Source organism: Marmota flaviventris, chromosome 17 (assembly GCF_047511675.1).
Source record: "Marmota flaviventris isolate mMarFla1 chromosome 17, mMarFla1.hap1, whole genome shotgun sequence".
Classification (NCBI taxonomy): Eukaryota; Metazoa; Chordata; class Mammalia; order Rodentia; family Sciuridae; genus Marmota; species Marmota flaviventris.
This window is the reverse complement of record NC_092514.1, coordinates 13,352,077-13,380,063: the sequence shown is the minus strand read 5'-3', so window position 1 is coordinate 13,380,063 and position 27,987 is coordinate 13,352,077. Positions and strand designations below refer to the sequence as shown.

The 27,987-nt window shown below is 43.9% G+C and overlaps 1 protein-coding gene across 2 annotated transcripts in view; it reads left to right on the top strand.

Moving 5' to 3' along the window:
* Positions 1 to 324: 324 nt before the first annotated feature.
* Shmt1 (serine hydroxymethyltransferase 1) overlaps positions 325 to 27,987 on the top strand; it is a 29,115-nt gene continuing 1,452 nt past the window's right edge. The window contains exons 1-11 of one of the 2 annotated variants that reach the window (XM_071603666.1): positions 325 to 407; positions 6,015 to 6,129; positions 9,213 to 9,358; positions 11,531 to 11,646; positions 11,978 to 12,138; positions 19,440 to 19,521; positions 20,008 to 20,220; positions 21,851 to 21,967; positions 23,612 to 23,734; positions 26,439 to 26,555; positions 27,753 to 27,863. In XM_071603666.1, coding sequence (XP_071459767.1) covers positions 6,034 to 6,129; positions 9,213 to 9,358; positions 11,531 to 11,646; positions 11,978 to 12,138; positions 19,440 to 19,521; positions 20,008 to 20,220; positions 21,851 to 21,967; positions 23,612 to 23,734; positions 26,439 to 26,555; positions 27,753 to 27,863 — 1,282 coding nt within the window. In that variant the 5' untranslated portion in view covers positions 325 to 407; positions 6,015 to 6,033. The other variant, XM_027921444.3, reaches the window with a different exon arrangement.

The window sequence follows — 27,987 nt, the reverse complement described above, 5'->3', positions numbered from 1 at the left end:
AAATGAGCACTTCACTGACTGAAAAAGTTAAATATAAGTAACAAAATTCACCCATAACTCCTAAACCCTAGCAGCCCCGCCAGGGGGACTGTGGCAGGATCTTCGCTGTAAATCCCCGCTGCCTCCCCAGCAGCCGGCAACCGAAGGCTGAAGGTCCTCAGACTCCCCGCCCCAAAGTGAGCAGCTGCACCCAGAGGCTGCTAGCCAAGCCGGCGGATCTGGCCCCGCCCATCGCTTCAGTGCAGCCAATAGCGTAGGGGAGGAGGGGGCGCGGGCTCTGATTTGGCGCCCCCTGGGGCGGGGGCGGGGCGGGGCCTGACGGGGGCGAGGCACTCAGTCTCTGCGCGCCAAGTTCGGGTTGAGAGCGGACGCCGCGGATCACGTGGCTGGCGCGCGGCTGAGCGCAGGTAGGTGGGTGTCCAGTTGTGGTGCGATCCGCGGCGGCGGCGGCGTGGGACTGAGGCGTAGCCATACACGTGCTGGGCTGCGTTCTGGTAAGTGGGCACCCTCGGGTCCTAGGGCCTCGGCGCCCCGGCGCTGTGCTACCCAGCTTTCCCGCCGCGCGCTTTCCCAGCCTCTGGGAAACCGAAATAACCGAGAGAGCTGCAGGTTGGCGCCTAGGCGGAGGGGTCCGAAGGCCGTCAGCCGCAGTTCTGGGTCCTGGGCACCTGGGTGTAGCGCGGATGGTGGCCAGTAGCGTTACGAAGGCTTATTGTGGGCATAATTAACCGCCCAGTGCTGAGCGCTTTTCTTATACGAGTACTGTCGGGGTTTTTTTCCTTTAATATTTTGTTTTTTAGTTATAGTTGGACACAATATCGTTATTTTAATTATTTATTTTTATGTGGTGCTGAGGATCGAACCCAGGGCCTCGCACGTGCTAGGCGAGTGCTCCACCGCTGAGCCACAACCCCAGCCCCAGTGCTCTCGTTTTGAAGACAACTCCTTACCTCGTCCTCACTGCAAGTCAGTGGTAGTGGCGTTTCCCCATTTTGCGGATGAGGAGGGTGAGTCTGGGGGAGAGGAGCTGGGCAAAATGGCAGAACCCAGAATCGAGCCCGGATTGGTTTTTCAAAGCTGCGTTCCTCACTGTTGTCCACTTTGGGCGTGCTCCCAGATCCCTGTTGCCTGCAGTCTGCCACCCTCTGTTCTAGCTAAGAGACAGGCATTGCGCTGTAGGATTCTTGGCCCCGTGCCTGTACTTCGGGGTTCTGACAGTTAAGTGACTGACCCTTGGTCAACTGAAGCTAGCACACTTGGAGACTTCAGTCAGGCAGTTTACTGGACCGGAAATACTAGTTATGGAATCAGATTTTGAATTTCTTACTTGAGGGGACTTGTAAGGACTTGTGGGTGATTGTGTTTTTATCTAGTGCAGTGCTCTGGGAAAAGACTTTGGAACTAAAGATAAGCGAGAGTTAAGGTTCTGACTCTTCTGATTATATGACTTTAGACAAGTTAGCTCTCTGACCCTTAGTGTTCTCTGGAAAGCAGAGAACACAAGATCTGTGTGTGACGCAGACAGAAGTTGTTTTTTGTTTCTTGGCTTTGTTTGGGTTTTTTGTTTGTTTTCCTGGGAAGAAATGAGTCTAGGGCTTTAGTCTGCAATATAGAGAAAACAATTTTGCATGCCTGCCCTAGAACCCTAGACATAAAATGTTATGACTCAGGAACAGGCCAGCAGTACTCCTTGTGGCCCCAATGTGGGGTTCTGAAGACAGATCAGAGCCTGGAAATTCTAAGCTTTCTTCCCTTAAACACACCCACGTATCATTATTTAGAGAATTCGCTTTTATGTCAGTGGCAAAAATTATACTAAAAATTTATCACTAAACTAACTTTTAATTTTTTCCCCTCTTAGATTTCTTTGCTAAATATCTTCACTGTCCTGATGACTTCTGCTTCTTATTTTCTTGATGCACACTGTGTCCTTATCTTTCTTTAAACTTTCTGCACACCTCTTGTTACTCTCTGCTCAGATTCACTCTCCAGTCTAGTTGTTCAACAAGGAAGTTAGTTCCTTCAGCTAATCCCTGGCTGGATACTCTTGTGTGGCAACATTCCAGGTAAGATTCAGAGGCATAAGGAAGACTGGTCTCTTTATAAGTGTCTTCACTTACTTCTTTTTCCCTGGGGTTGTGAGGATCATGGCACACAATGAATGGCAGTGCAGCTGCCGTGAGCCATATTAGACTGGGGTGCTCAGCAGATGTTACACTGGTAATGGTAATTAAGAAGATCCTAAAATCCCCAGTTTTGGGGGGACGGGGGTTGATCTGAGGGGTATTCAACCACTGAGCCACATCCCCAGCCCTATTTTGTATTTAGAGACAAGGTCTCACTGAGTTGCTTAGTGTCTTGCTTTTTTGCTGAGGCTGGCTTTGAAGTCATGATCCTCCTGGCTCAACTTCCTGAGCTTTGGGTTTACAGGTGTGCGCCACCAGGCCCGGCTCCCAGGATTTTTTAATATCAATAATCACTGATGGTTTTTGAGTATTTACTCTGTGCCTGGCATTGTTCAGATTGCCTTTTGCCTGATGTTTCATTTAACTCACAACCAGCTTCTGAGCATCATTATCCTTGTGTTAGATGTGAAAATACTAAGACACAGGTATCAGTTACTGAGGGTGCTTATTAAGACATGGCAGAGTAGGATTTGAACCCAGAATCTGTGCCATTACTACGGCCTTTCTTGTAGTGAGCTTCAGCAGACATCTCCTCATGTGTGGCCCTTCACTGCTAAATCCAGGTGTCCAACTTGTGACACATCCCCCTGGGTTTTACTAGTTGTTAGTTTAAGATTTCACAAATGGATTGGGCAGTAGCTTGAGACCAAAGTTTTTAGGAAATGGTTTGAGACCATTTAAGCTGAAAATACATAACATCAAGGTAAAAATCTGTTTTCCTGTTCTTGCTCTGGTCCTTAGGCCTTTGAATCTAATTTTCTGTGGACCCTACTTTGTTCCTCAGGCTTCGGTCACAGGACCCTGATTACTAACCTAAAGGTCTGACATACTGATCCTTAGCAAGTCCTACTTCTTCCTGTCTTAGGGCTTTACACTAAGCATTTGCTCTGCCTGTATTGTTCTTACCTCAAATCTCATATGCTTGGCTCCTTTTCACTGTTCTGATTTCATCTCAGCACTTTCTATGGCACAGCAAGTCTTTGTTATCTTCTCAGTGTTTTAGTCTGTTAATACTTAAAGTTGTTCACGCCCATTTGTTGTCCTTATAAGTATCATCACTATCTGTAACTATTTTGTGTATTTTTTGTTTTCTTCTTTATGATCTATTTCCCATCGAGCAGGGACTGTTTGATTAACTTCTGTATTCTTAGCACATAACTGTACATGGGACATAGGAGCAACTCAGTAAATATTTGTTAAATGAATTAATTCAATGTAGGCTGATAGCTGTGAGAGCATTCAGATATCAAAAGCTTATTTAGAATCAAACATATGATCTAGCAATTCCACTTTGGGTATATACCCTAAAGAACTACAAAACAAAGACTTGAACTGGTATGTGCACTCACAATAGCCAAAAAGTAAAACCAACCCACATGCCGCACAAGAAATGAATGGATAAACAAAACATGGTAAATGCATACAGTGGAATATTATTTCAGCCTTGAAAAGGAAGGAAATTCTGATACATATATGGGCAAATCTTGAAGACGTTATGCAAAGTGAAGTAAGTTGGACACAAAATCCCAGATGATTCCACTGCTGTGAAGTACCTAGGATAATCAGATTTCATGGAAACTGAATGGTGGTTGTCAGGGGAGAGGAGGGAAAGGGTAGTTAAGGTTTAGTGGGTATAGTTTCAGCTTGGGCAAAGAAAGTTCTGGAGATGGGTGATGGTGTTATATTGACTATATAACAATGTGAATGTACTTAATGCCACCAACTCTATACTTAAAAATGGTTAAAATGATGAATTTTACATTTTATTACCATAAAAAGTATGTTTTTCAGCCAACCCTCAGATCTTAGGTATAGATACTATGTTACCTAAATATAGTATTAACTAAAAATGAGTTTTCCACTCTACATCTTAAAAAGTATATAGTTTCAGGACCTATCTCTTACTGTAATTAAGAATGCCCCAGGATAGTCCCCAAGAAAGGATAATAGATTGAGTTGGTGTAGTGTGTTCTTGGTTATCAAAAATACTTCTGTAGCTTTGGGATTTTGATTTGGTGAATATCATGATGTGTGGGAAAGCATGATACACACTACGATCTCAATCACACAAAATGGGATGTTGTGGTACACAACCATAGAATTGTAAAGTTGTACTATAGTTGTGTACAATGAATAAAAATGCATTCTGCTGTCACATATACCTAAATAAAATAAATTAATTAATTTTTAAAAAAGCAAAAAAAAAAAGGCGGGGGATGTTGTGTATGTATGTATACAATAAAAGGGACATGTCCAGCTAAGCTGCTTGTTGACTGGGTGACTTTGTTCTTGGTTGTATTTTTATTTTTTCTCTAATGCACATATTAACGTTAAAAAAATAAAAGCTATTAAAAAAATGCCCCAGGATATAAAGATTTGGCTGAAATTAGACTAAAAATCTTGAACCCCATTTGAATAAAAAATTCAGACCTTTTTCATATTTCAGAAAAAAAGCTTATTTAGGACTCAAGGAGATAGTATAGGTCTAAAAGGGATATGTACTAATACTAATACTGCTGGAAGGGTGTGAGTGGGTATTTAATCCTACATGGTAATAAGAACAAGCTAGAAAACTCCAGGTGGGAGGGTGATGAGAGCAGGAGCAGACTGCTAGAGTGTGGGGGCACGTTGCGGCTCTCACCCAGACTAGGAAGTAAGTGGTTCAGAATTATTATCTTAGAAAATAGATAGTTTGTGTGGGCAAAATGGCAACAAGTTGTTGTGCTGAAGTAGAATCTGGGAGTCCATGGGTGAAGGTCAATCCAGCACAGTGTTTGCCCCAGGAGAACTGAATTGAATGCTTTTTCCCCAAATGATTACAGGTCTGACCCTCCAGAGGGGAGGTTTCCAAATGCACTTTAGTTCTTTGGAGGTTAAGAAATATCTTGTGTTGCTGTCCACCTTTGAATCTTTTTTAACTTTGAATAGTTAATATTTAAAAGAAGTTTTGTTCTTTGGGATTCTAAGACCAGAAGGCCTAGGTTGGCTTTTTTTTTTTTTTTTAATATTTATTTTTCAGTTATAGGTGAACACAATGTCTTTATTTTACTTTATATAGTGCTGAGGATCGAACCCAGTGCCTCACGTGTACTAGGCAAGCACTCTACCTCTTGAGCCACAACCCCAGCCCCACTAGTGAAATATTTTAAATCAACATTTGTTGTTTCATTTGTTTGATCATTTGGCAAATATTTTCTCTTTCTTTCTTCTTTTTTTTTTTTTTTAATCCATTTTAGGGATTGAACCTAGGGCTTTGTATATGCTAAGCAAGCACTGGACCTCTGAGCTACATCCCCAACCCAAATATTCCTTCTTCGTGCATTGCTGTTCTGGGCTGTGGGTGATTTAAAAAGAAAAACACTGAGCAGTCACTTTGACTTGAAGGAACTTGGTTTATTCAGGGGTGAACTGTACTATAATATGAATAGTGAGGCAGCCATGCTGGTTCACTGTAGGTGAAGGCCTCCCAGGAAGAGGGTTTATGGGGGGGAGTTGGAGAAAGAAGAGTCTGGTCCATAGTTTTAAAGGAACAGCAGGGCTGTTGTGGGTTGTGGCTCAGCAGTAGAGCCCATGCCTAGCACATTAGAGGCACTGGATTCAATCCTCAGCATCACATAAAAATAAACAAAATCAAGACATTGTGTCCAACTTACAAGAAAAAGGAACTGTGGTTTTGCAATAGATTGTGCTTGTGTGTATCAAGCAGTTCTGAGGGAAAGGCTAAAAAAGTATGTCAGCACTTTAGCAACTGGAGGGAACTTACAGATTGTGATGAGCTTTGCCTCAGTTTAATATTTAAAGTCACATATAGTTTTCCTGTTTTTCTAGGCAACTTGGAACCAATACAATGGCAACTCCAGTCAATGGGACCCACTGGGATCCTGCTGTGTGGTCTTCCCATGATAAGATGCTGGTGCAGCCCCTCAAGGACAGTGACATTGAGGTGAGATTTGTGAGGTCTTCGCCTTATTTTTACATCAGGTGTTTAAATCTCTAGTTCTTTTCCTCTCCCTATCCCTCTAACCACCATGATGGACAGATGGACAGATCTTTTTTTTTTTTTTTTTTTTTTAGTTATAGGTGGACACAATATCTTTATTTTTTTATTTTTATGTGGTGCTGAGGATCAAACCCAGTACCTCACGCATGGTAAGCGAGTGCTCTACCTCTGAGCCGCAACCCCAGCCCAAACCACCGTGATGGACAGATCTTACACATTCTAGGCCCAGCCCCTAAATCTTTGGTTCTAATCATGAATTAATTTTATTATGGACAGCCTTGCAAATATTGAAAGAGTATCAGATTGTGGGGCTGGAGTACAGTTCAGTGGTAGAGCATTTGCTAGTGGTAGGGGTAAGGGAGTAGTTTGCTAGTGGTAGAGCATTTGTGCTAGGCCTTAGATTTGATCCCAGCACCACACATATGAAAAAGACTGCGAAATTGTGGGGCTGGGGAAGTGGATCAAATGGTAGCGTGCTCACCTGGCATGCGCGCAGCGCTGGGTTCGATCCTCAGCACCACATACAAATAAAGATGTTGTGTCCGCTGAAAACTTAAAAAAAAAAAATAAGACTGCGAAATTGAAATTGAGTGGCTTGAGAAAGGTTAAAAGTCCTTTGAGGCTAAATTTAGCTGTTTCTGCAAAGCGTAGAGCATCATGCTAGATGTTCTGGAGGAAGGTGGGGAGAGATTATAGAGATTGAACCTAATGTGTGTGTAATATATATATATATATATTTTATTTTTTATTTTTTTTTTTAAGTTGTCAGTGGATCTTTATTTATTTGTATATGGTGCTGAGGATCGAACCCAGGGCCTTACACATGCCAGGCAAACGCTCTACAACTGAGCCACAACTCCAGCCCCTGAACCTTTCTTTACAGTGCAGAGAGAGCATATCTATTTAGATGTCCAGAAGCATCTTTTTTTTATTTTTATAACAATGTTTGTTTGTTTGTTGTGGTACTGGGGATTGGAGCTAGAACTTCCTCATGTCCTACCTCTGAGTTATGTTCTCAGCCTTTTTTTTTTTATTTTTTAATTTTGAGATAGTGTTACCAAAGCTGGCTTCAAACCTGGAATCCTCCTGCCTTAGACTGTTATGTAGCTGGGATTACAAGTGTGCATCACTGTGCCCAGCCCCCAATTTAATTTTTTTTAAATTTATATATGACAGCAGAATATATAATTCTTATTACATATATAGAGCACAATTTTTCATATCTCCGGTTGTACACAAAGTATATATTCACACCAATTCGTGTCTTCATATCTGTACTTTGGATAATAATGATCATCACATTCTACCATCATTAATAACCCCATTCCCCCTGCCCCCCGCTTTCCTCTCCATTCCCTCTGCCCTATCTAGAGTTTGTCTGTTCCCCCCATGCTCCTTCTCCCTATCCCACTAGGAATCAGCTTCCTTATATCAAAGTAAACATTCGGCATTTGTTTTTTAGGGGGGGGGTTGGCTAACTTCACTTAGCATTATCTTCTCTAACTCCATCCATTTACCTGCAAATGCAATGATTTTATTCTCTTTTATTGCTGAGTAATATTCCATTGTGTATATATGCCACATTTTTTTTTTTATCCATTCATCTATTGAAGGGCATCTAGATTGGGCATCTAGATTTAGTTTGAGTCCATCCCATTTATTGATTCTTGATTTTAATTCTTGCGCCATAGGAGTCTTATTAAGGAATTTGGGACCTAATCCCACATGATGGAGATTAGGGCCTACTTTTTCTTCTATTAGACGCAGGGTCCCTGGTTTTATTCGTAAGTTCTTGATCCATTTTGAGTTGAGTTTTGTGCATGGTGAGAGATAGGGGTTTAGTTTCATTTTGTTGCATATGGATTTCCAGTTTTCCCAGCACTATTTGTTGAAGAGGCTATCTTTTCTCCAATGCATGTTTTTGGCACCTTTGTCTAATACAAGTTAATTGTAATTTCGAGGGTTAGTCTCCATGTTCTCTATTCTGTACCATTGGTCTACCAGTCTGTTTTGGTTCCAAAACCATTCTGTTTTTGTTACTGTAGTATAGTTTAAGGTCTGGTATTTGGATGCCACCTGCTTCACTCTTCCTGCTAAGGATTGCTTTAGCTATTCTGGGTCTCTTATTTTTCCAGATGAATTTCATGATTGCTTTTTTCTATTTCTATGAGGAATGTCATTGGAATTTTGATCAGAATTGCATTAAATCTGTATAGGGCTTTTGGAAGTATGGTCATTTTGATAATATTAATTCTGCCTATCTAAGAGCAAGGTAGATCTTTCCAACTTCTAAGGTCTTCTTTGATTTCTTTCTTTAGGGTTCTATAATTTTCATTGTATAGATCCTTCACCTCTTTTGTTGATTCCCAAGTATTTTTTTTTTTTTTTTTTTGAGGCTATTGAAAATGGGGTAGTTTTCCTCATTTCCCTTTCTGAAGATTCGTCACTGATATACAGAAATGCCTTTGATTTCCCAAATCAAAGTTTGAAGTATGTTTTCTATTGAATCTATGTCATTTTCCCACCATCATAAAGTGAAAAATATCTTAAATCTGTATTTGCAAATTTTTCCCCCCAAAAGAACCAATCAGCTATCACCCTAGTCCTCCCCAAACTTCCCAGCCCTAGGCAACCATTAATCTACTCTCTATCTCTCTGGATTTGCTGAAGCATCTTGTTGGTAAGGAAGAGGAGCAGGGAATGAAGTTCAGGGAGGGAGAAACTTGGTGGAAAGCAGGGATAAAAATAACAGGATGGTGTAGAATTAAAAATTAGGTGGGATGTGTAAAGATAATTTTCTTGCCAGAGCTGTGGTGCAAGCCTGTAAATCCCAGCAGCTTGAGAGGTTGAGGCAGGAGGATCACAAGTTCAAAGCCAGCCTCAGCAAAAACAAGGTGCTAAGCAATTCAGTTGAGACCCTGTCTCTAAATAAAATACAAAATAGGACTGGAGATGTGGCTCAGTGGTCAAGTGCCCTGATACCAAAAAGAAAACCAACTGTCCAGCATCTGTTTTCTTTTCATAAGGTTTACAACATCATTAAGAAGGAAAGTAACCGTCAGAGGTTCGGATTGGAGCTGATCGCCTCAGAGAATTTCGCCAGCCGAGCAGTTTTAGAGGCCCTGGGCTCTTGCTTAAATAACAAATACTCTGAGGGGTACCCAGGCCAGAGGTAAGTGAGTGTCTTCCAAGTCCTGTTTCTGACATAGTGATGTGAAGTGCTGAATGAGTGTAGAATCTAAACAACATGTAAACTTCAGAAAACAGGCTTCCCAGCTGGACGGAATGGTACACGCCTGTAATCCCAGCTACTTTCAAGGTCGAGGCGGGAGGATTACAATTCAGCCTCAGCAACATAGTGAGGCCCTAAGGAACTCATACAGACCCTGGTTCTAATAAAATATAAAAACGGGCTGGGGATGTGGCTCGGTGGTTAAGCACCCCTGGTACCAAAGAAAACAGGCTTTCCAATTGTGGAGTCTGTGCTCTTCCACTCCTGCCCTCCTGCATAGCTCTTCTATGATTTCTAGCCTGTGATACCACTGCTGTTCGTGGAGCAGGTATATTCAGGGTTACATTTAACAGTCTCTTTGGTAGCTTTCTAGAACAGCAGGCCAGGCTAATAAGGAATATCATCCAACCCTGACTGAGAAAAGATCAGTGTCCTTTGAGGGATGTCACAAAAAATGACTGTTACTCTCATCTGTATCAGAGTGGCTGAGAAGTGAAATGGAACTTGTAGTGCAGGCTGAGTGTCTCATCTGAAATGCTTAGGACCAAGAGTGCTTCAGATTTCAGAGTTTTTCAGATTTTGGAATATTTGCATAGACTATACTGGTTAAGTATTCTAAATGTTCCAAAATTTGAAACTTTTTGTGATGCTGGGTTGCAAGGCAGGTAGGTTCTAATGCATTCTAGGCTCTACCAATGAATTATACACCCCACTCCCTTTGAAACTTTTTTTTTTTTTTATGTTCCTTGTGATTTCTCCCATCCATGTTCAAAGTTAGAAAACTTAATGCATAAATTATTAGATTTGTGCTTAAGTACTTCAGTTTTGGAGGTGCTATTGTAAATGGTTTGTGTTTTTTTATTTTAAATCCTGATTATTCCTATGTTGCTGATATATGGGACATGAGTTGCCTTTTGTCTATTGGCCATCTACTTTACTTCTTCTATCTCCAACTTTCTTTGTCTGTTTTCTGTTTGTATAGCTGAATTGCTGAAACTGAGTATTTGTAAATAGAGTAACTTATTTTTATAGTTTTGGAGTCTAGGTAGTCCACAGTCTGGGAACTGCCTCTGGTGAGTGCCTTCTTTCTAGTGGGGACAGTGCAGAGTCCCAGAGCAGTGCTGGGCATCACACGGTGAGACCTTGGTATACAAGAAGCTTCAGATTTGGGAGCATTTGGGTTTCATATTTTTAGTTAGAGATGCTCAACCTGTATAAAATTTATTGTTATAAATGTTGGATTTACATGTGCAGTGATTACTTTTCTCAACTCTTTTGAACCAGTGTAAGCCATATATGTGTGTGTGTGTGTTCATACATACATATAGACATAGGTATGTGTGTATATATGAAATATATGTATTTTTTTTTAATATTTATTTATTTATTTGTTTATTTTGAGATAGGATCTTTCTATGTTGCTGGACTTCAGTGATCTTCCTTCCTCAACCTCCCAAGTGCTAGGACTTTAGACAGTGCCACCATGTCCAGCTTCATTTGGGCGGGGGGGTTGTGGTACTAGAAATTGTACCCAGGGATATTCTACCACTGAGTTACAGCCCAAGCCCTTTATTTTTTATTTTGAGACAGAGACTCACTAAGTTTTCCAAATTGGACTGGAACTTGAGGTCCTCCTGCTTCAGCCTCCTAAGTTGTTGGGATTACAGGCATGCATCACCTCGCCTGGCCATCTGTTGTTTGTTTTTTACAGTCATTATCAGACAAAGAAAGTACAGAATAAGACATGATCTTGGTGAATGTTAGCATTTGTATTCCAATGGACACAGAAAAAGAAGGGTCATCCTTGGAGAATGAACCGTCATTCTATCCTGAGATGCCCCTGAAGTTCTCTATTGAAGTCTGAGGGTCAAATTGAAGGCTTTGTCTTTCTCCTACTGTGAATAACTACCTCTGCCTTGAGCTTTAGTAGATTTACTGAGTAACAACTTATATATCTCATTGGATCCTCCTACAACCTTATAGGACAAGATGGGGAGCTGAGACTTTCTCACTTCCTTCCACTGTATTCTTCCCACTCCTGAGCTTTGGCCTCTGCTAGGAGCAAAGGTCAGGGCCCACAGTGGATGTGGGGCTCCTGCTTCTCTCCCACAGGTATTATGGCGGGACTGAGTTTATTGATGAACTGGAAACACTCTGTCAGAAACGGGCTCTGCAGGCCTATCATCTGGACCCACAGTGCTGGGGGGTCAACGTCCAGCCTTATTCAGGTGATGACCACATCTAGATTGTCCCATGCAGCCCCTCCAGGCCAGGCCCCCAGGCTGATGTTTACAAAAGGAGTCCTAAGTAAGAAGTGAGCCAAAGAGACGGGTGTGTGCATCCTTCTCCACTGCCTTGGGCTCCCACCTCTGCACTCCCAGGAACTTCCCCTTCTCTTACTCTCAAGGAGACTGGTGCAGAGTTACCTCTTGGGGATTGGGGAGGTCATATTGGAGGCCAGGTGTGTTCTCAGCCTCTCCTGAATAATCGTCTAGTAGCCAAGCTCCTGGATGCCACTCAGGAAGAAATAATCATGCCTCTTCTGGCCTCCTGTTTCAGGCTCCCCTGCAAACTTTGCAGTGTACACGGCCCTGGTGGAGCCCCACGGGCGCATCATGGGTCTGGACCTGCCTGATGGGGGCCACCTGACCCATGGGTTTATGACAGACAAGAAGAAAATCTCTGCAACATCCATCTTCTTTGAATCTATGCCCTATAAGGTAAGAGATGATCTGTCTTCCATTCCCTTTCATTGGAAAACCTCCAGTATCTGACTATTCTTGTCAGTTTAAGTAGTTTTGTTCCTGTGACACTTCAGGAAACCCTACCTTGTACCATTTTCATTTCTCTGCCCTGGGGACTCCTTAGGCTCCCAGGGCCCACTAGGGACAGCTGGGATAGATGGTTTTGTTTTGTTTGTTTGCCATCTTAAGCAAAGAAAACACAGAATTTGACATGGTGCTACGACCATGGAGGGAGGGAGAGAGGGGAATAGGCAACAGCTGAGGAGGGTTCAGATGCAGCCAGGTGGTGGCCACCCCAGAACTAGGGGAACAGCACCTAGAGTAACAGCTCCTAGCAACCAGGTCAGCAGCAGCTCTACTCTCACCAAGAAACAATCTCGCCTGGTTCCCCTGTGGGCCAGCAGCTGCAACAAGGATTGCAGTGTCCCTGACTCTAGCCCCAGTAACACTGGCAATGGCCACAGACCTCCACAGCCTAGCTAAACCCAGCCACTACCTACTCAGGGTTCCAGCCCACTCCTGCAGCCATCACTGACCACTTTGCACAGACCAGTCCTCAGCCAGCCACAACCAGCATGAGCCATGTGCCCAGAAAAGGAACCAGTACCCTCAGAACCAGTGCCCAGCGCTGCCTCTGGGGTTTGTGGGGCAAATCTTTAATGGGAGCTCCATCTGTGTAAATATGCAAGTTTAAAAAATGCATATAGGAGGTGGGGGCTCAAGTGAGACAGTGCTTTGTCTATAATAAACACTAAGGGCGATGGGTAGAAAAGAATAATGTGCATCATCTTTGTTGCCTGGTGTTGTGATTCTTTCTGGTGCCTAGGAGCCTTTCTTTGTGTGTGTCTTATTGTCAAATAGTGCCATTTCTGGTTGTTTTCTACTTGCTACCAGTAGAAAAAAGTCTTTAAACTTGCTAAATATTGGAGGTGTAATTTTCTTCTTTCAAGATCAAGCCAGTATTCCACATGGAAATCCCATGTTCTTTGTGGTGTCCTGTTGGTTGTCTGTGTTTGCTCAGAAAACACAGGGAATTGTGTGTGTGTGTGTGTGTGTGTGTGTGTGTGCAAGTGACTGTTTGTTTTATGGAAAGCCTAGGTGTTTCTAGTCAAAGATCTTCTCAGTGGCCCAGGCCAGCCTTGAAGCCAGATTTTTAAACATGTGACAACAATTAAAAAAAACACTTTTGTGTTTGGATTTAGAACATAAAAGCCGGTTTTCTACAGTTTCTTTTGCTATTGAAAGAGCTATGGTAGAAACCCCAGGATAGTGGCACTTACCCATAGTCTAGCCACATGGGAGACTAGTTTTTTTCATAAAAATTTTCCCACTGATAGACGCCTCAGCCTTCTGAGTTTTCTTTTGACCTGTGTCATTTATTTACACTGATTCCCGCCCCCCGTAGTTATGGTTTAATGTAATCGTTATTCAAATAGGAAAAATAATTTTAAAGACTTATTTTACTGGTGCTCACAATAATATTGTGTGGTTATTCCAGTTACTCATTTACTATCAGGGGCTGCCTTTTTCAGATGCTGGCATAATAACTGAAGATATCTTTTAAGAAAATGAAGTACATAATTCTAGAATGGGATCTTTTAGTTTTAAAGTTGTTACGACTCAAAGTCAAAGTTGTTTCTTTCCATTTTAACAAAACTGAATAACCTGTGGTTGTCTGGTTATAATTCAAAGACTGACATTGATCAGAAGAAGTCAATGAATAAAAGAATCTTCATTCTTCCCCCCACCCAAAGAAAAGCCAGTTTCTACTCTTTCTTTTGCTATTGCAAAAGCTGTGGCAGAAACCCCAGGATAGTGGCACTTACCCATAGTCCTGGCCACATGAGAGACAGAGGCAAGAGGATCGATTGAACCCAGAAGTTTCAGTCCAGCCTGGTCAACATAGTAAGACCCCATATCAAAAAAACCAACAACAACAACAAAAAAAGATTGTTTCAGAGGGTAATTATTGACTTGTTTTCTGGAGCCTTCTGGAGTCTTCTTGAGGCCTTGGGTATCTTCTTGCTTTTCTCTATTCCTGAAGAATTCATTCTGGGCATTAGGAAATGAAGTCTTGTGTTCCAGTTCCCTCTGGCCATCCCCATCTTTGACATGCACTCTGTAGGCTGCAGCTCCCTGGGCATAATGGGAGCCTACCCTGTGGCAGGCCTGCCAGAGTGTGGAAAGGCAGGGCCCAGGACCCCAGCTGAGGCAAACCACAGGAGGCACAGCACATCTGGAGGGTGCTGTGAGTGGCACCCTCAAGTCCTCAGTTACCAGGGAGAAGACAGGCCTGATTGGCCTATCAGCAGCCACACATGCCATGCCTCTTCTGTAACAGTAGGTATTCTGGGGTGGCTTTCCTGCTCAGCCTTTCCCTGGACCTCCTGCCTCTGTCTTCAGCCCTTAACCCTGCTCCACGGGACTCTTTGCAATTGCCTAATACAGGCCAGAATTCATTTCTTGGTGGAAGAACAGCAACACTGAGTTCTAGCCCACCTCTGCATGGTCTCCTCCTGTCTTCCTCTATCACTGGAATCCCTCCCATTCCCTGTTCCTGCAGGACTGAGGGGGTCTCTCTTCCTAGCCACCAGCCTCTGCACTGCCCTCACCCCACTGCAGTTTGTTATAAATGCCTGTGAATGCTCCAGGAGCATTAAAAAACTAAAACAAGCAAACAAACAAACAAAAACCAGTAAGATCCAAAAGTGAAAAGCTTTAAAAAACCTCCAACATTTAAAAAGAAAAACATGGAAGGATAGACCACCAATAGATTTTTTTGGTAATTATGGCTTAAAGAAAAGTTATAGGGGCTGGGTGTGTATCTCAGTGGCAGGGCACTTGCCTTCCATGTGTGAGACCCTGGATTCAATCAAGCACTCAAAAAAAAAAATTTTTTTTTTTTTTTTTTAAAGAACTTTTTAAAATTGTTGAGATGGAATGCATTCTGTTGCCCAGCCTGGGCTCAAGTGATCTTTCTGTCTCAGGTCCCTGAGTAGCTGGGACTATAGGTGTGTGCCACCAGACCTGACCATGTCCATTTTTTTTACTGGGTGTCCGTTAGGATAAGTTTCACTGGGACAATGGATTCTTTATTCAGTTCAGAAAAACTACATGCTTAAAACCAAAATGGTCTTTTAACCTGACTCCTAGATGCTGTCTCCTCAGTGCCTAGAACTTTGCATGCAAGCCTCTGTAATTGTGCTGGATTGTAAGAGCTTCATCTGGGGATGACTACCAAACCTGGAACCTTTCACTCCAGGTGTGCTGGTAGTTTTTAGTAGGGCCCAGTAATTGAGGGAAAGGAAGGCTCAGGTTGGGGGCTGCAGACCATGAAGTTTTCCCTTGGTACCTCCTCCCCACATCCCAGACTTGGGGGTTTGCCCTGCAGTAATCACCTTTCAATATGTTTACCTCCCCTTTGCCCATATGTTTTAACATGACTTTAATAAACTGAACTAAGATATGTGTTTAAAAAGATACATTTTGGTCTGGGGACATAGTTCAGTGGTAGAGCACTTGCCGCCTAGCATGCATGACGTCCTGAATTCAATCTTGAATACCACACACACACAAAAAAAACAATTGATTAATTTTGTGTTGCTGGGCTTTGAACTGAAAATAGGCTGTTTTATGTTTCACATTTAGTTCTACACTTAACATATCCATCTCCTTCAGTACTTTTCATTTATCCCTTAGTCAGCTATGTACCCTTGACCAACATGTCCCCATTCCTTCCCCCCAGCCTTTGAAAGCCACCATTCTCTCTGCTTCTTAGATTCCAGATATAAGTGAGATCATGAAGGTTTTGTCCTTCTGTACTTGGCTTATTTTACCTAGCTTGGTGTCCTTGAGGTTCATCCATGGTACCACAAGGGGAAGAACTCCTTTTTAAGGTGGATGGCCTTCCACTTCCCATTTTCCTCATTCATTTATTGGTGGACAGTGGGTTGCTTCCATGTCTTGGCTGTGGTGAACAGTGCTGTGGTGAACATGGGAATACAGATGTCATTTTGGCAAACTGATTTCCGAGTTCTTAGGATATCCACGCAGAAGTGGGGATCACTAGATCTGAAATTTATTTCTGTGTGTTGTTTGAGGTAACAGAGAACCTTTTGTTTTCCATGTGGATACCCAGTTGGTCTAGAGCCATTTATTGAAAAAGCCATTCTTTCTCCACCGGAGTTTCCTGTCGCCACTGACATTGGCCAGATATCCTACATCACATGGAGTTCTGTTCTGGGGTGCTCTTCCTTCCATCAATCAGATTGTCTGCCATTCCACAAATATTGCCTTAATTACTAGCATTTTAAAATGCCTCTTGGACTGGGGTTGTGACTCAGCGGTAGAGCACTCACCTAGCATGTGCAAGGCCCTGGGTTCGATCCTTGGCACCAAATAAAAATAAATAAATAAATAAAAGAAAGGTATTGTGTCCAACTACAACTAAAAATAAATAAATAAATATTTAGGATGACTCTCAATAATGTTCTTGTTGTGAAGCTTCCACTGCACCTTGGTCCTCTCAAGTTAGGAACACAGGGATGGTGAAGGAAAACAGGTTTATTCAAAGCCATCCTTGAGGAAGACAGGAAACCTTTTCTGTTTAAAATCTCCATCTTCTGGGGCTCAGGAACATAAACAGTTTTTTTTGTTGTTGTTTCTTGTTTTTGTTGTTTTGGGGGGTGGTGGTATCAGTAGTGGAAATTGAACCCAGGGACACTCTCCTCCTGAGTTACATCCCCAACCCTTTTTATTTTATTTTATTTTAAGGCAGGGTCTTACTAATTTGCCCACAGTTGCCTTGAACTTTTAATCCTCCTGCCTCAGCCTCCCACCCAGCTTCTTGTTTTCTTGTGGTACTAGTGATTGAACCCAATGGCATTTTACCCACTGACCTATATCCCCAGCCTTTATTTTTAATTGTGAGACAGGTTCTAAGTTAAGTTGCCTAACCTGCCTTGAACTTGCAATCCTTCTTAGTTGGCTTCCTGAATTGCTGGGATTATAAGTGTAGCCAATGCACCTGTCACCCAAACAGCTTTTACAAGAGGGAAAAGAGGGCAAGACCAGGTAGGAAAGACTTGGTCATTCATCTCATTTCACTAAAATGCAGGAGACAAGTTTGTGGGAAAACAAGTGTCATTCAAAGCTGGCTTTTTGGAGGTAGATCAGGCCATTTTCTTTCTCAAAGCTCCATCTTCCAGGACTCCAGGGATACAGAGAGCTTTCATAAGAGGACAGAGAACATATTGGGACCAAAGGCAGAAAATATGTATTTATATAGATTTAGCTAGACTGTGTTAATCCAAAGCTTGTCACAGTCTTAGCACACCTTCCCTCATGGTGGAGGGAGAGGAGAGGCAGGCCCTTCTGAATCAGAAACAATTCAGAGCTTTTAATTTCTTTCTTTCTTTCTTTCTTTTTTTTAAGAATTATGGGGCTGGGGAAATGGCTCAAGCGGTAGCATGCTCTCCTGGCATGCGTGAGGTACTGGGTTCGGTCCTTAGCACCACATAAAAATAAAATAAAGATATTTTAAAAAAGAATTAACAATACAGCTTATTAGTACTGAATTGTAATTTAGTGGAAATACAACTTAGATCAAGACTGTATTTTGAATATTCACAGAAAATTTCATGTCTGGTTGTACACAAAGTAGAGTCACATTCTTCATGTCTTCTTACGGGTACTTAGGGTAATGATGACCCTCTCATTCCACCATCTTTCCTACTCCTACGCCCCCTCCCTTTGCTTTTCCCCTTTGCCCTGTCTAGAGTTCATTTAGGGCTCTGTTACAGGGGGAAGGTGGGACCAAAGGTAGGAAATCCACCCTCTGCCTCATTCTCAGTCTCTGTTGCCACCTTATCATATCAGAAGGAACATCAGCCTCCTGGAGGAGAGATAGAGCAAGTAAATTTAAGAAAACATATTCCAAGGGAATTGATAGAAATAGTTTTTATTTTTAAAAAGTCTTTGAATTGCTCTGCTGCCATCTCAGACACCTTGTGTTACTTAATTTATGGTTTTTGAGACATAATAACTTTATTAAATTTCATTTTTATTGATTATATGTGCTTTTGTAATTGAGTTTGGGTTTTGGTTGGGTGGGGGGTTGTAGTGGGGATGCAAAAAGCCCTTTGTGCCTGCTAAGCATGAGCTAGCTCTATCACTGAACTATACTCGGCATGATTTTTGCCTTTTGATGCAATATCCAGTGACTTTGTAAGTTAACATCATTGTAATAGTTTGCCTCTGGGCTTCTGGGTTTTTTGGGTGCCCAATCATGCTGCTATGAGAATATCAGTTATTTATTTCCTTTTTCCTAATATTCATGGCTTTTATTTTGTTTTCTTATCTCATGGTAATACTGAAAACTTGGTCCTTGTCCCCAGTGCGGATACAATAATGAGGGCAAGGTATTAATAAAAAGGAAAAAGAAGTTGTATTAATTTGCTAGCAAATGATAAAGGCCACAGACTCATGTTCCAGGGAAGCTGCAATTCTAACTGCCCCGGGAACAGAAGTCTTTTTAAAAGGAGACTACAAGATCTAGGCTTTAGGTGTGTCTATCAGGAATCATAATTCATATCCAGATGGTCACCTTGAGAACCATTTCTTAGATCCACTGTTAACAAACTCCCAAGTGTGGATTTTTTTATTCCTGTGGTCAGTGGTCTGAAGGACGCAATAAACACAGGCTAGGACAGGAAGAATGTTGCTTCCCCAGCAACTAGGGGAGGGAAGATGGAAAGGAGGAAGGAGAAAAGACAAACACATTAGTCTTTAAATAAGCCAGCAGTGGTCAGGCAGCAAGGTTTATGTCAGGTATAAAGTGTACCCTATTACATGGAAGGTCCTCTTGGTCCTTGGAACAGAAATGGTGTTAGGCAGGTTTTTTGTTGTATTTGCTTTGTTTTGTCTCATGCCTGAAGGTCACCATGTTTTGGACTGTGCATCATGTGTGAAGGCTATTTCTTGCATCTTTTTCTTTCTGTAGGGGCTTTGGGGTTCCTCCTTCTCAAAGGATAGCACCCCAGGGCCGGGGCTGTCTTTTCTCCCGAGGCCTTTCAGGTCATCCTTGGTTATGTGAGCCATACTTGGTTGTCTAAACTCCTCGTGCAGGCTGAATACCCCTATGCCCTGCACAAGGATCGAGGGGATCAAGTCCTAGTTTGGTACATGGCTCCTGTTGTCATGGTGGGTGGAAAGGTGGTGGGCATGGTTGGTTGACCAGAGGAAGCAGGTGAGCCTGTGTGTCCCCGACGCCCCCACAGGTGTACCCAGACAGTGGCTACATCAACTACGACCAGCTGGAGGAAAATGCCCGCCTCTTCCACCCGAAGCTGATCATCGCAGGTGAGGAGTGGGGCGAACAGTGGCCTTATTCATAGGCATCACCCATGCCTATTACAGAGGGTATGAACAACAGTTCCATCCTGCCTTAGCTCACTGCTAGTTTCTGCCTTGGATGGCTAAACTTCTTGGCTCTAAGTACATTTTTTTCTTTAAGGACAGGTTTGTATTTCCCACCATTAGTACTCAGTGGAATAAGATCTGAGGCTGTTCTAAGAGAAACATTTAGAAATGTTAATCCCTCTGACTCACTGGCCTTCACAATTACAGGCCATCTCAACCACCATGGCCTTAAAAAGGGAGGTCACAGAGGTTACCTTTAGCACAAAGGTGGTTTTCAAGGGCACTCTCCATTTCTGTCTTCTAGTGATTTTAGGCGAGAAATCTTCAGGCCTTGATATCTTCACATCCAGAGGCCATTTTGTAGATTTGCATTGAGGCTAACTTGGCTCCTCAGGCATCTTTACTCTACTGTCATCCTTGTCTCAGGAACTAGCTGCTACTCTCGAAACCTGGACTATGAACGTTTGCGGAAGATTGCAGACGAGAGTGGGGCATATCTCATGGCAGACATGGCACACATCAGCGGGCTAGTGGCGGCTGGCGTGGTACCCTCACCTTTTGAACACTGCCATGTGGTGACCACCACCACCCACAAGACCCTGAGAGGCTGCCGTGCCGGCATGATCTTTTACAGGAAAGGTGAGCTTTTGACTTTTGGGTAGATGGGTATTGGGTGACATTTTTGCTGTGGGGGTTCAGGTTTGGTTGAGGAAGCTTAAAAAAAAACAAAAAACTGGAAATTCTTGAAAATATTAGGATGCAGTTCCTTAAAAAGCTACTTAGGAAGGAGCAGTGACAGGCTTTATGCAGAGGACCTACAAGGAAGTCCTGAGCAAGAATTGTAGCCCCATTCCTATGCATCCAAATGCTAGGAAAACAGGAAGGGGATCAGCAACTGCTCTGTGTTGGAATGATGCAGACGCTGGGTGCATGAACCTTAATGCAAGTTTTATCGTTTTAGTGGGGAGTTTCTCTTTCCTGTACCTTATAGCCCATCTCTAAGCCTTTGTGCCCCTTATTTTTAGATTCCCATACCTGGGAAATCACTTGAGCGGTCAGGTCCTTGGTTAGCCAGCCTGTGATGACATCTGTGCTCCAGCCTCACATGAGCAGAGAAACCCGCCCTCGATAGCTGCATTACTCTTACTCCTGGGCAGGGTCTCCTCGCCCTGCCCCAGCCAGGACTTGACCCAACGAGGTGCCCAGGCAGTTTCCCAGCGCTCTCTTGTCCCTGTGCTCCATTGAGGTCCTTCTTCAGTGGGGTTGATGCTTTTGAGTCAGATGACCTGTCCCACCTGCATAGGAGGCCTTTTATTTCTGCCATTGTATGTTAATGATTCATTAGACCCTCTGCTGGCTGACAGTAGCCAGAGGACCAGAGCAAATCCTGGCTGTCCCACACACTGGTCCCAGGCTGCCCGTGCAGCTTCTTGGTGCTTCATTTCTTCACTTCTGGAGTGGGGACTGGAGTAATAGCACCTGTCTCACTGGACTGCTATTCAGGAAATTAAATGAATTTATACAAAGTGCTCAGAGCAGTTCTTGGCTCCCAGGATATTCCAAATAGGGTTGTGGATGTGGCTCAGTGGTAGAGTGTTTGCCTGGCAGGTGTGAGGCCCTGGGTTCTATCCCTACAAGCACCAAAAAGAAAAAGAAACCTCTGTAGAGGTGTTAGTATTACTTATTTTTAAATAGTAATTATTAAGTTATTACTGTGTGAATGTTTTCTCAGAAAGAAACCTTCCCCATCTGAGCATTATTTCTGTTAAGTCGCCTTCCTAGTCATCTTTAAAGAAATGCCAAAGGCATGTGCTTTGTTACAGTCTCGGGAGGGAAATTTCTGTTCCTTTCCACTTTAAGGCTTCATTATAGTCAGGTGTTATGAAGAAAAGAAGCCATAATAGATGATAGGTGTAGAGTGGAGGTGCTGAAGCCAGGGTTCCAGTCAGTGACCCATCCTGTTTCCAAAAAATCCCAGCAACTCAGGAGGCTGAGGTAGGAGGATCTCAAGTTCGTGGCCAGCCTCAGCAACTTGGTGAGGTCCTTCTCAAAATTAAAAATGCTGAGGATGTAGTTCAGTGGTTCAATCAAAAAAAAAAGAGGAAGGGGCAGCAGCAAGGGCCCCCTCTGCTCCATAGCCTTACAAAGCAGCTGTCCTCACACCAGGAGTCAAGGCAGCCTGGTGCTTACTATACCATAAACAATGTAGGTTTGAGAAGATGGAGGGGTCAGCCTATAGGACTTCATTTTGATGGTATTTTTTACCCAGGAGTGCGCAGTGTGGATCCCAAGACCGGCAAAGAGATTCTGTACAACCTGGAGTCGCTCATCAATTCCGCTGTGTTCCCAGGCCTGCAAGGAGGTCCCCACAACCATGCCATTGCTGGTAAAGTATCACCAAGCCTACCCCAGAGCCCTTGGGTGGCACCATCAGCCACGATGACCTCCCATTTGCTCCAATGGTCATCCCATGGTCTCTAATTTCCATCTCACTTGTCCTCCAAAAGTGTGAGCCAGGACTTCCACTGAGGAGGGAACTTGGGGTATAATCTCTGTCAGGAGATGCTAACACAGAAGAAAAGGTGGACCACTGGGATTGGTACAAGATGAGGGCAGGAAGGAAGTGGTGTCTGCTCCACTCATGGCCATCCTCCAGTGAAACAGGGTCAGGCCAGAGCCCCCTTTGAGAAACAACAGAGAAGAACTCAAGATGGAAGAGGGCTCAGCAAATGTTGAGGAAAATTAGGATCCAAGCCCTGCCAGACAAGCTGCCTTTCCCTTGATGGATCCTGCCTGTCAAGGCACCTGTGTCTGACCCTCACACCTGGGGCCACACTGATAACTCCTGTGTTGATTCTGTGACTGCGCAGCAGGGTCTCACTGATATATTTCTTCTATTTGGACAAGTGACCAAGGACGTCTGTGATGGCCTGAGTTATCCCACTGTTCTCTTATAACAAGACGATTAGTGGAACTTGGGCCAAGGAGCTCAGGATGAGATGTGGCTTCTCAGTTAAGGAGAAGTGCTACTGTTTCCAAGGAGGAGACCTAAGAAAGCAGCCAGTGGTGGAATCTTAGTCCTAAGGATGTGGCAGGCATTGGGAGCCTAAGGGGAGTTTTCAAGTCCTCTGTTTGCACCTGCACCGTCAGTCTCCCAGTTCCTTCCACTCTGGAAGGCTTACCTAGTGCCCAGCCACTGTTCTCACAAACCCTGATGGGAGACTCAATGGCAGGACTCAGGTGCATGGATTTTGTGTGATCCTGCATTTTTTTCTGTGTCCATCTAGTAAAGGAGCCCTCAGCACTGAACACAGGTGCCAGATGAGTCTGGATGGCACATGGTAAAGCAGGGCTGTCCCTTCCATCCAGGCATGACCTGAGCAATCAGCCTAACTTGTATCTGCCCAACTTTTTGGGCAGCTGAATGATGATTTTCATACATCAAGCTTATAAAGAACTATGAAATCCATCTTGTTTTAAAAAGCTTTTACTTGGTAATCTATTAGCACTCAATTCCCATGCCTAGAGAAAGCTTACCTCAAAAGCAGTTGTTCAGAGAAAGGTTTCCTCAGTAAGGTCTGCAGTAATCATAGGGTTAAAGACATGGGGCTGGGGGTGTAGCTAGGTGGTAGAGCACTTGTCTAGCATATATAAGGCCCTAGGTTCAATCCCCAGAACCACAAAAAAGAAATATATCACTGGGCACTGTAGTGCATGCCTGCAATCTCAGCTACTTGGGAGACTGAGGAAACAGGTTTGCAAGTTTGAGATCAGACTCAGCAACTTAGCAAGACCCTATCTCAAAACAAAAAATAAAAAGTCTAGTATATAGCTCAGTGGTAGAGCACCCCTGGATTCAATCCCCAGTATCAGAAAAAGAAGAAATTTATATTATTTGACACTAAAATGTAATCCCCACAACCTTGGTTGGAATTGCAAAGCAAGGCAACATCAGGGGAAACAGGGCTGCTTTCGATTCATCATCTTTCAATTCTTTCTTGCCTTCCTGACCCACCATCTCCCTAACCAGGGGTTGCGGTGGCCCTGAAGCAAGCTATGACTACAGAATTCAAGATCTATCAGCTGCAGGTGCTGGCCAACTGCAGAGCTCTGGGTGAGGCCCTCACGGAGCTGGGCTACAACATAGTCACAGGTACAAATACCACATGATGTTGGGCAGGCCTACTCTCCTCATGTGTGATCAGAATGTGGCCTACAGGGTGGCGGTTCTGGGCGCTGCAGGGCCTCCTTTGTGTCCTCCTCTCCCCCCATTCTTTTTGCCTTACCAGCTGCCCTGTCGGATGGGCCACACATGACAACAGAAGCCGCTACTTATTACCCAAAGTGAGGAATAGGTGTCCTCGGAACAGCTCTATGGGGCAGTACCTGAAGCTCATCTGAGAGGTTGGGCTGCAGCCAACACATTCCTGTAGGTGGCAGAGCCAGGACTTGAAATTGGCAGGACCCAGTACCCCTCTCTACATTGTCTTGCTCTGAGGTCAGGGCATATCAGGCTCTCCCTGCTGGGAGGGAGACCCTGATTGGCTGCATGTTCCTGAAGAGTTGGCTTGCTGGAGACTTGTTTCCTTTAATACAAACCCTCTGGATCTGGTTGACCATGAGTGAGGTGGATTTCCAGGTGAGGACCCCATGGGTTGCCACCCATGTCACTGGCATTGCGGATTCCTCCAGGAAGGACAGCATTTTTCTCAAATCAATGTCAGTTGCCATGAGGAAGGGTGGCTTTTTTATACACAGGGCTGCCCTGTTTGTAGCGATGGTGGACCAGAAATGTGGGGTCATGGCATCTGTAGGCTTAGGGGCTTTCTCCCTGTACCCTATCCTTCACTATCTACAGAGATCCCAGATCCCGTGGTTTAAGGAGTGGTGCTCCCACCAAACTGTCCATTAGTGGCAGAGCTGGCAGGGGCTGGGTGAGCTCCACCTCAGCCCTGGGCAATACCCACCCATCACGTTCTACTTGGCTTCTTTTCCTGTTTCATCCTTCACATCTTCAAGATATTGAAAATCCAATATCCAATGGAAATAGAAATCCCAATGTGGACTGTGACCTTCAAGGTCCCTTAGATTAGTTTCTTAAACCTGGTTGTGCACACAAATCCCCTGGGGATCCTGGTAAAACACAGCTTTGGCACAGCAGGTCTGTGGTGAGGGCTGCATTTGTAGCCATTCTAGCTCCCAAGTGGCACTGGTTGGGGAACTGCCATGGGAGTTGCAAGGAGTTAGGTCCTGTTCATTTTAGCCACAGGAAAGCCCTGGTGTCAGCAGTCTCGTCCACCTTCCTACACGCCAGGCCTGCCCTGTCCCTGGTGACATCATCTTTGCTCATTCTGCCGTTTGAGATGTGGTATAGACATGGAAGCAGATGATGACTGTGAATATCTACTTTGTGCCTGGCACCACGCCAAGCACTATGTATAGTGTCTCATTTAAACCTCATGACAGCCTTTTGAATTTTTAGTCTTTTTATACAAATGGGCATTTGAGGTTCCAGAATGTTGAACTGCCTGACAGAAGCCACATTGCCAATCAATGGACTCAGCCACAGGGCTCCAAAGCTAAGCTGTCAACTTAGCTCCCCTGCATCTTTGAAATCATCCCTGCAACATAGCCATGCCGAGGTGAGAATTCTCTTATGTCCCAAATCCATGCCTGGCTTAATGAAAGTTCAAAGTGGAAAGACCCAGGGGCTCTGAAGAGTTTCTGGACCTTTGGTCAGGTCCAGACAGCTCTTTTGGCATACTATCATGATAGCAAATACCTGAGGTGATAAGTCTATAAAGAGAAGACATTTCTTTTGGCTCATAGTTTTGGAGGTTTTTCATCCGACAATCAGCCCCGTTGCTTTTGAGTCTATGGTAAAGTAGCATATTATGGCTGGTGTGTGTGGTGGAACAAAACCTCACTTCCTGGCCAGGCAGCAAAATAGAGAAGAGGAAGGATCTGTGGTCCACTGTTCCCTTCCCCCACCCCTTAAAGGTTCTACCATCTCCCAAAAGCATCACATGCAGACCAAGTCTGTGCCACGTGGACTTTGGGGGAACACTTAAGATTTCTGTACTACTTTGATAATATAGGTTGAGTATCCCTAATCCAAAATCAAATTTCGTGAACATGACAGGGTACCTAAAATATTTTGGATTTTGAACTTTGAGGATAGGGATGCTCAAACAGGAAAGTCTAGCAAATTATCCAAAATCTGAACTATATCAAGCATTCACAACTGTCAACCCCACCAGGGTTTGGAATAAAATGAGCAAGAGGCTAGCAGAGTCTTAACACCAAATATGTACGTAGTAAGTATGGTGGTTTTCCCACCTGGGCAGTAAATTGAAACCCCTACCCACCACTCTCTAGTGCTTTCTTAGAGGAGCTTGTAAGATTGGTGTCAGAGAGGCTCTGGTGTGGCTCAGTGGTAGAGTCCCTGCCACGCATGATCTATCCCCAGCATGGCAAAAAAATCAGAGTCACTTAGGAAATTTACAAGTTATTTGTCAGAAGCCACAAACACATGGACCCAGGGAAACTCCAACCCGTTGCTGACCCCTGTTGTGTTGTGTCATATCATGGGTGTTGGTAGTCTGAGCCACAAAAGCCACTAGATGTTCTACCTGGCAGCCTCACATTGGTCCTCTGTATGATACCCCTGTTTACACAGGTTCTGTCCCCTTATCAATTCCTAGGCCTGGGGCTTCTTTTCTTGTGGGTAATTGATACTCGTGGTGGGTGCTTACTTCCCAGCCTCCTCAGCCTTCGTCTCCTCCACCGGCTGCCCAATTTCCTTCACTTGGCCTACAATGCACCTCTCATTCCATCATGTCCAATTCTGTTTCCAGGGGGTTCTGACAACCATTTGATCCTCCTGGATCTCCGTTCTAAGGGCACAGATGGTGGAAGGGCTGAGAAGGTGCTAGAAGCTTGTTCCATTGCATGCAACAAGAACACCTGCCCAGGTGAGACTCCTCTTTGATCTTCTTTCCACACACCTCTGTCTATATTTCTTCCAGCCCGTAGTTTTTTGGGGTTTTTTTGATACTTATTTTTTAGTTATAGTTGGACACAATGCCTTCATTTTATTTATTTTTATGTGGTGCTGAGGATCGAACCCAGGGCCTCACACGTACTAGGCAAGCAACCTACTGCGGAGCCACAACCCCAGCCCAGCAGCCCGTTGTTTTCTAATGAAAGTATTTCAGACCTCAGATGACTGGGGGACAAATATGCTCCATGCTAATGGGGAGCTAATCCTGGGCTTCTTCCCATATATTCCTTTGGGCTTGGTTCTTACCCTGCGGTGATAGAAAGGGAAAGGCTGATGTGGAGCCCTCAGCGTGGTATAGCCTTTGATGAGAGGTAGGACTTTTTGGAAACAGGCAGCATTTCTCAATGTATTAATAAAATGGTAACATATCTCAAACCTAGACAGATGTTGACCTTTTCAGGAGCAAGGGCCACAGCACAGAAGACTACTTTGCAGATCGCCAGAACAGAATAGCCAAAATATGATCCCACCTCCTTGTGTCTTTGGTACCACACTAATTTTTTGTGTATTTTTTATTGGTTTATTTTTACTTACTTTTTGTTGTTGTTGATGATGATGATGTTTTAGTACTGGGGATTGAACCCAAGGGCACTCTACCACTGAATACCACCAACCCTTTTTCATTTTGAGACAGGGTCTTCCTAAATTACTGAGGGCTTCTCTAAGTTGCTAAGTCTGGCCTCAAAATTGTGATCCTCCTGCTTCAGCCTCCCAAGTTGCTGGGATTACAGTTGTGTGCCACCACACCCAGCTTTTACTGCTAGTTTTTAAATCAGCTATACTCTTCACAGCTCTATTCTTGCTAGACCAAGCCAGGATCCGCAAGCCAATTCTTTTTGCCCACTTGTCCTTTTAAAATGCAAGCCACCAGCTGCATTTGAAATAACCTATCCTGAAAATGACCTAGTTGAGGCAGGAGAGTCGCAAGTTCAAAGCCAGCCTTGGCAACTTAGCAAGACTCAAATTTTTAAAAAGGGCTGGGAATGTAGCTGTGGCAGTGCACTTGCCTAACATGCATGAGGCCTTGAGTTCAGCCCATGGCACTGCATAAAATAAATGCACAGTGCTCTAAGTGTAGCTTAGGGACAGAGCCCCGTTTGTCTTGTAGGCGACAAAAGTGCACTGCGGCCTAGCGGATTGCGCTTCGGAACCCCAGCACTGACATCCCGAGGACTCTTGGAAAAAGACTTCCAAAAAGTAGCGCACTTTATCCACAGAGGTAAGAGTAAGATTTGGCGTGTCTGCCACATTCTCCTATATGTGAAGTTTCTAACTGTGGCCAAGACCCTGCTATTCACAATGTCTATGTCAAGGCCAAGTTGGGGGTCAGGGGGCAGCAAAAT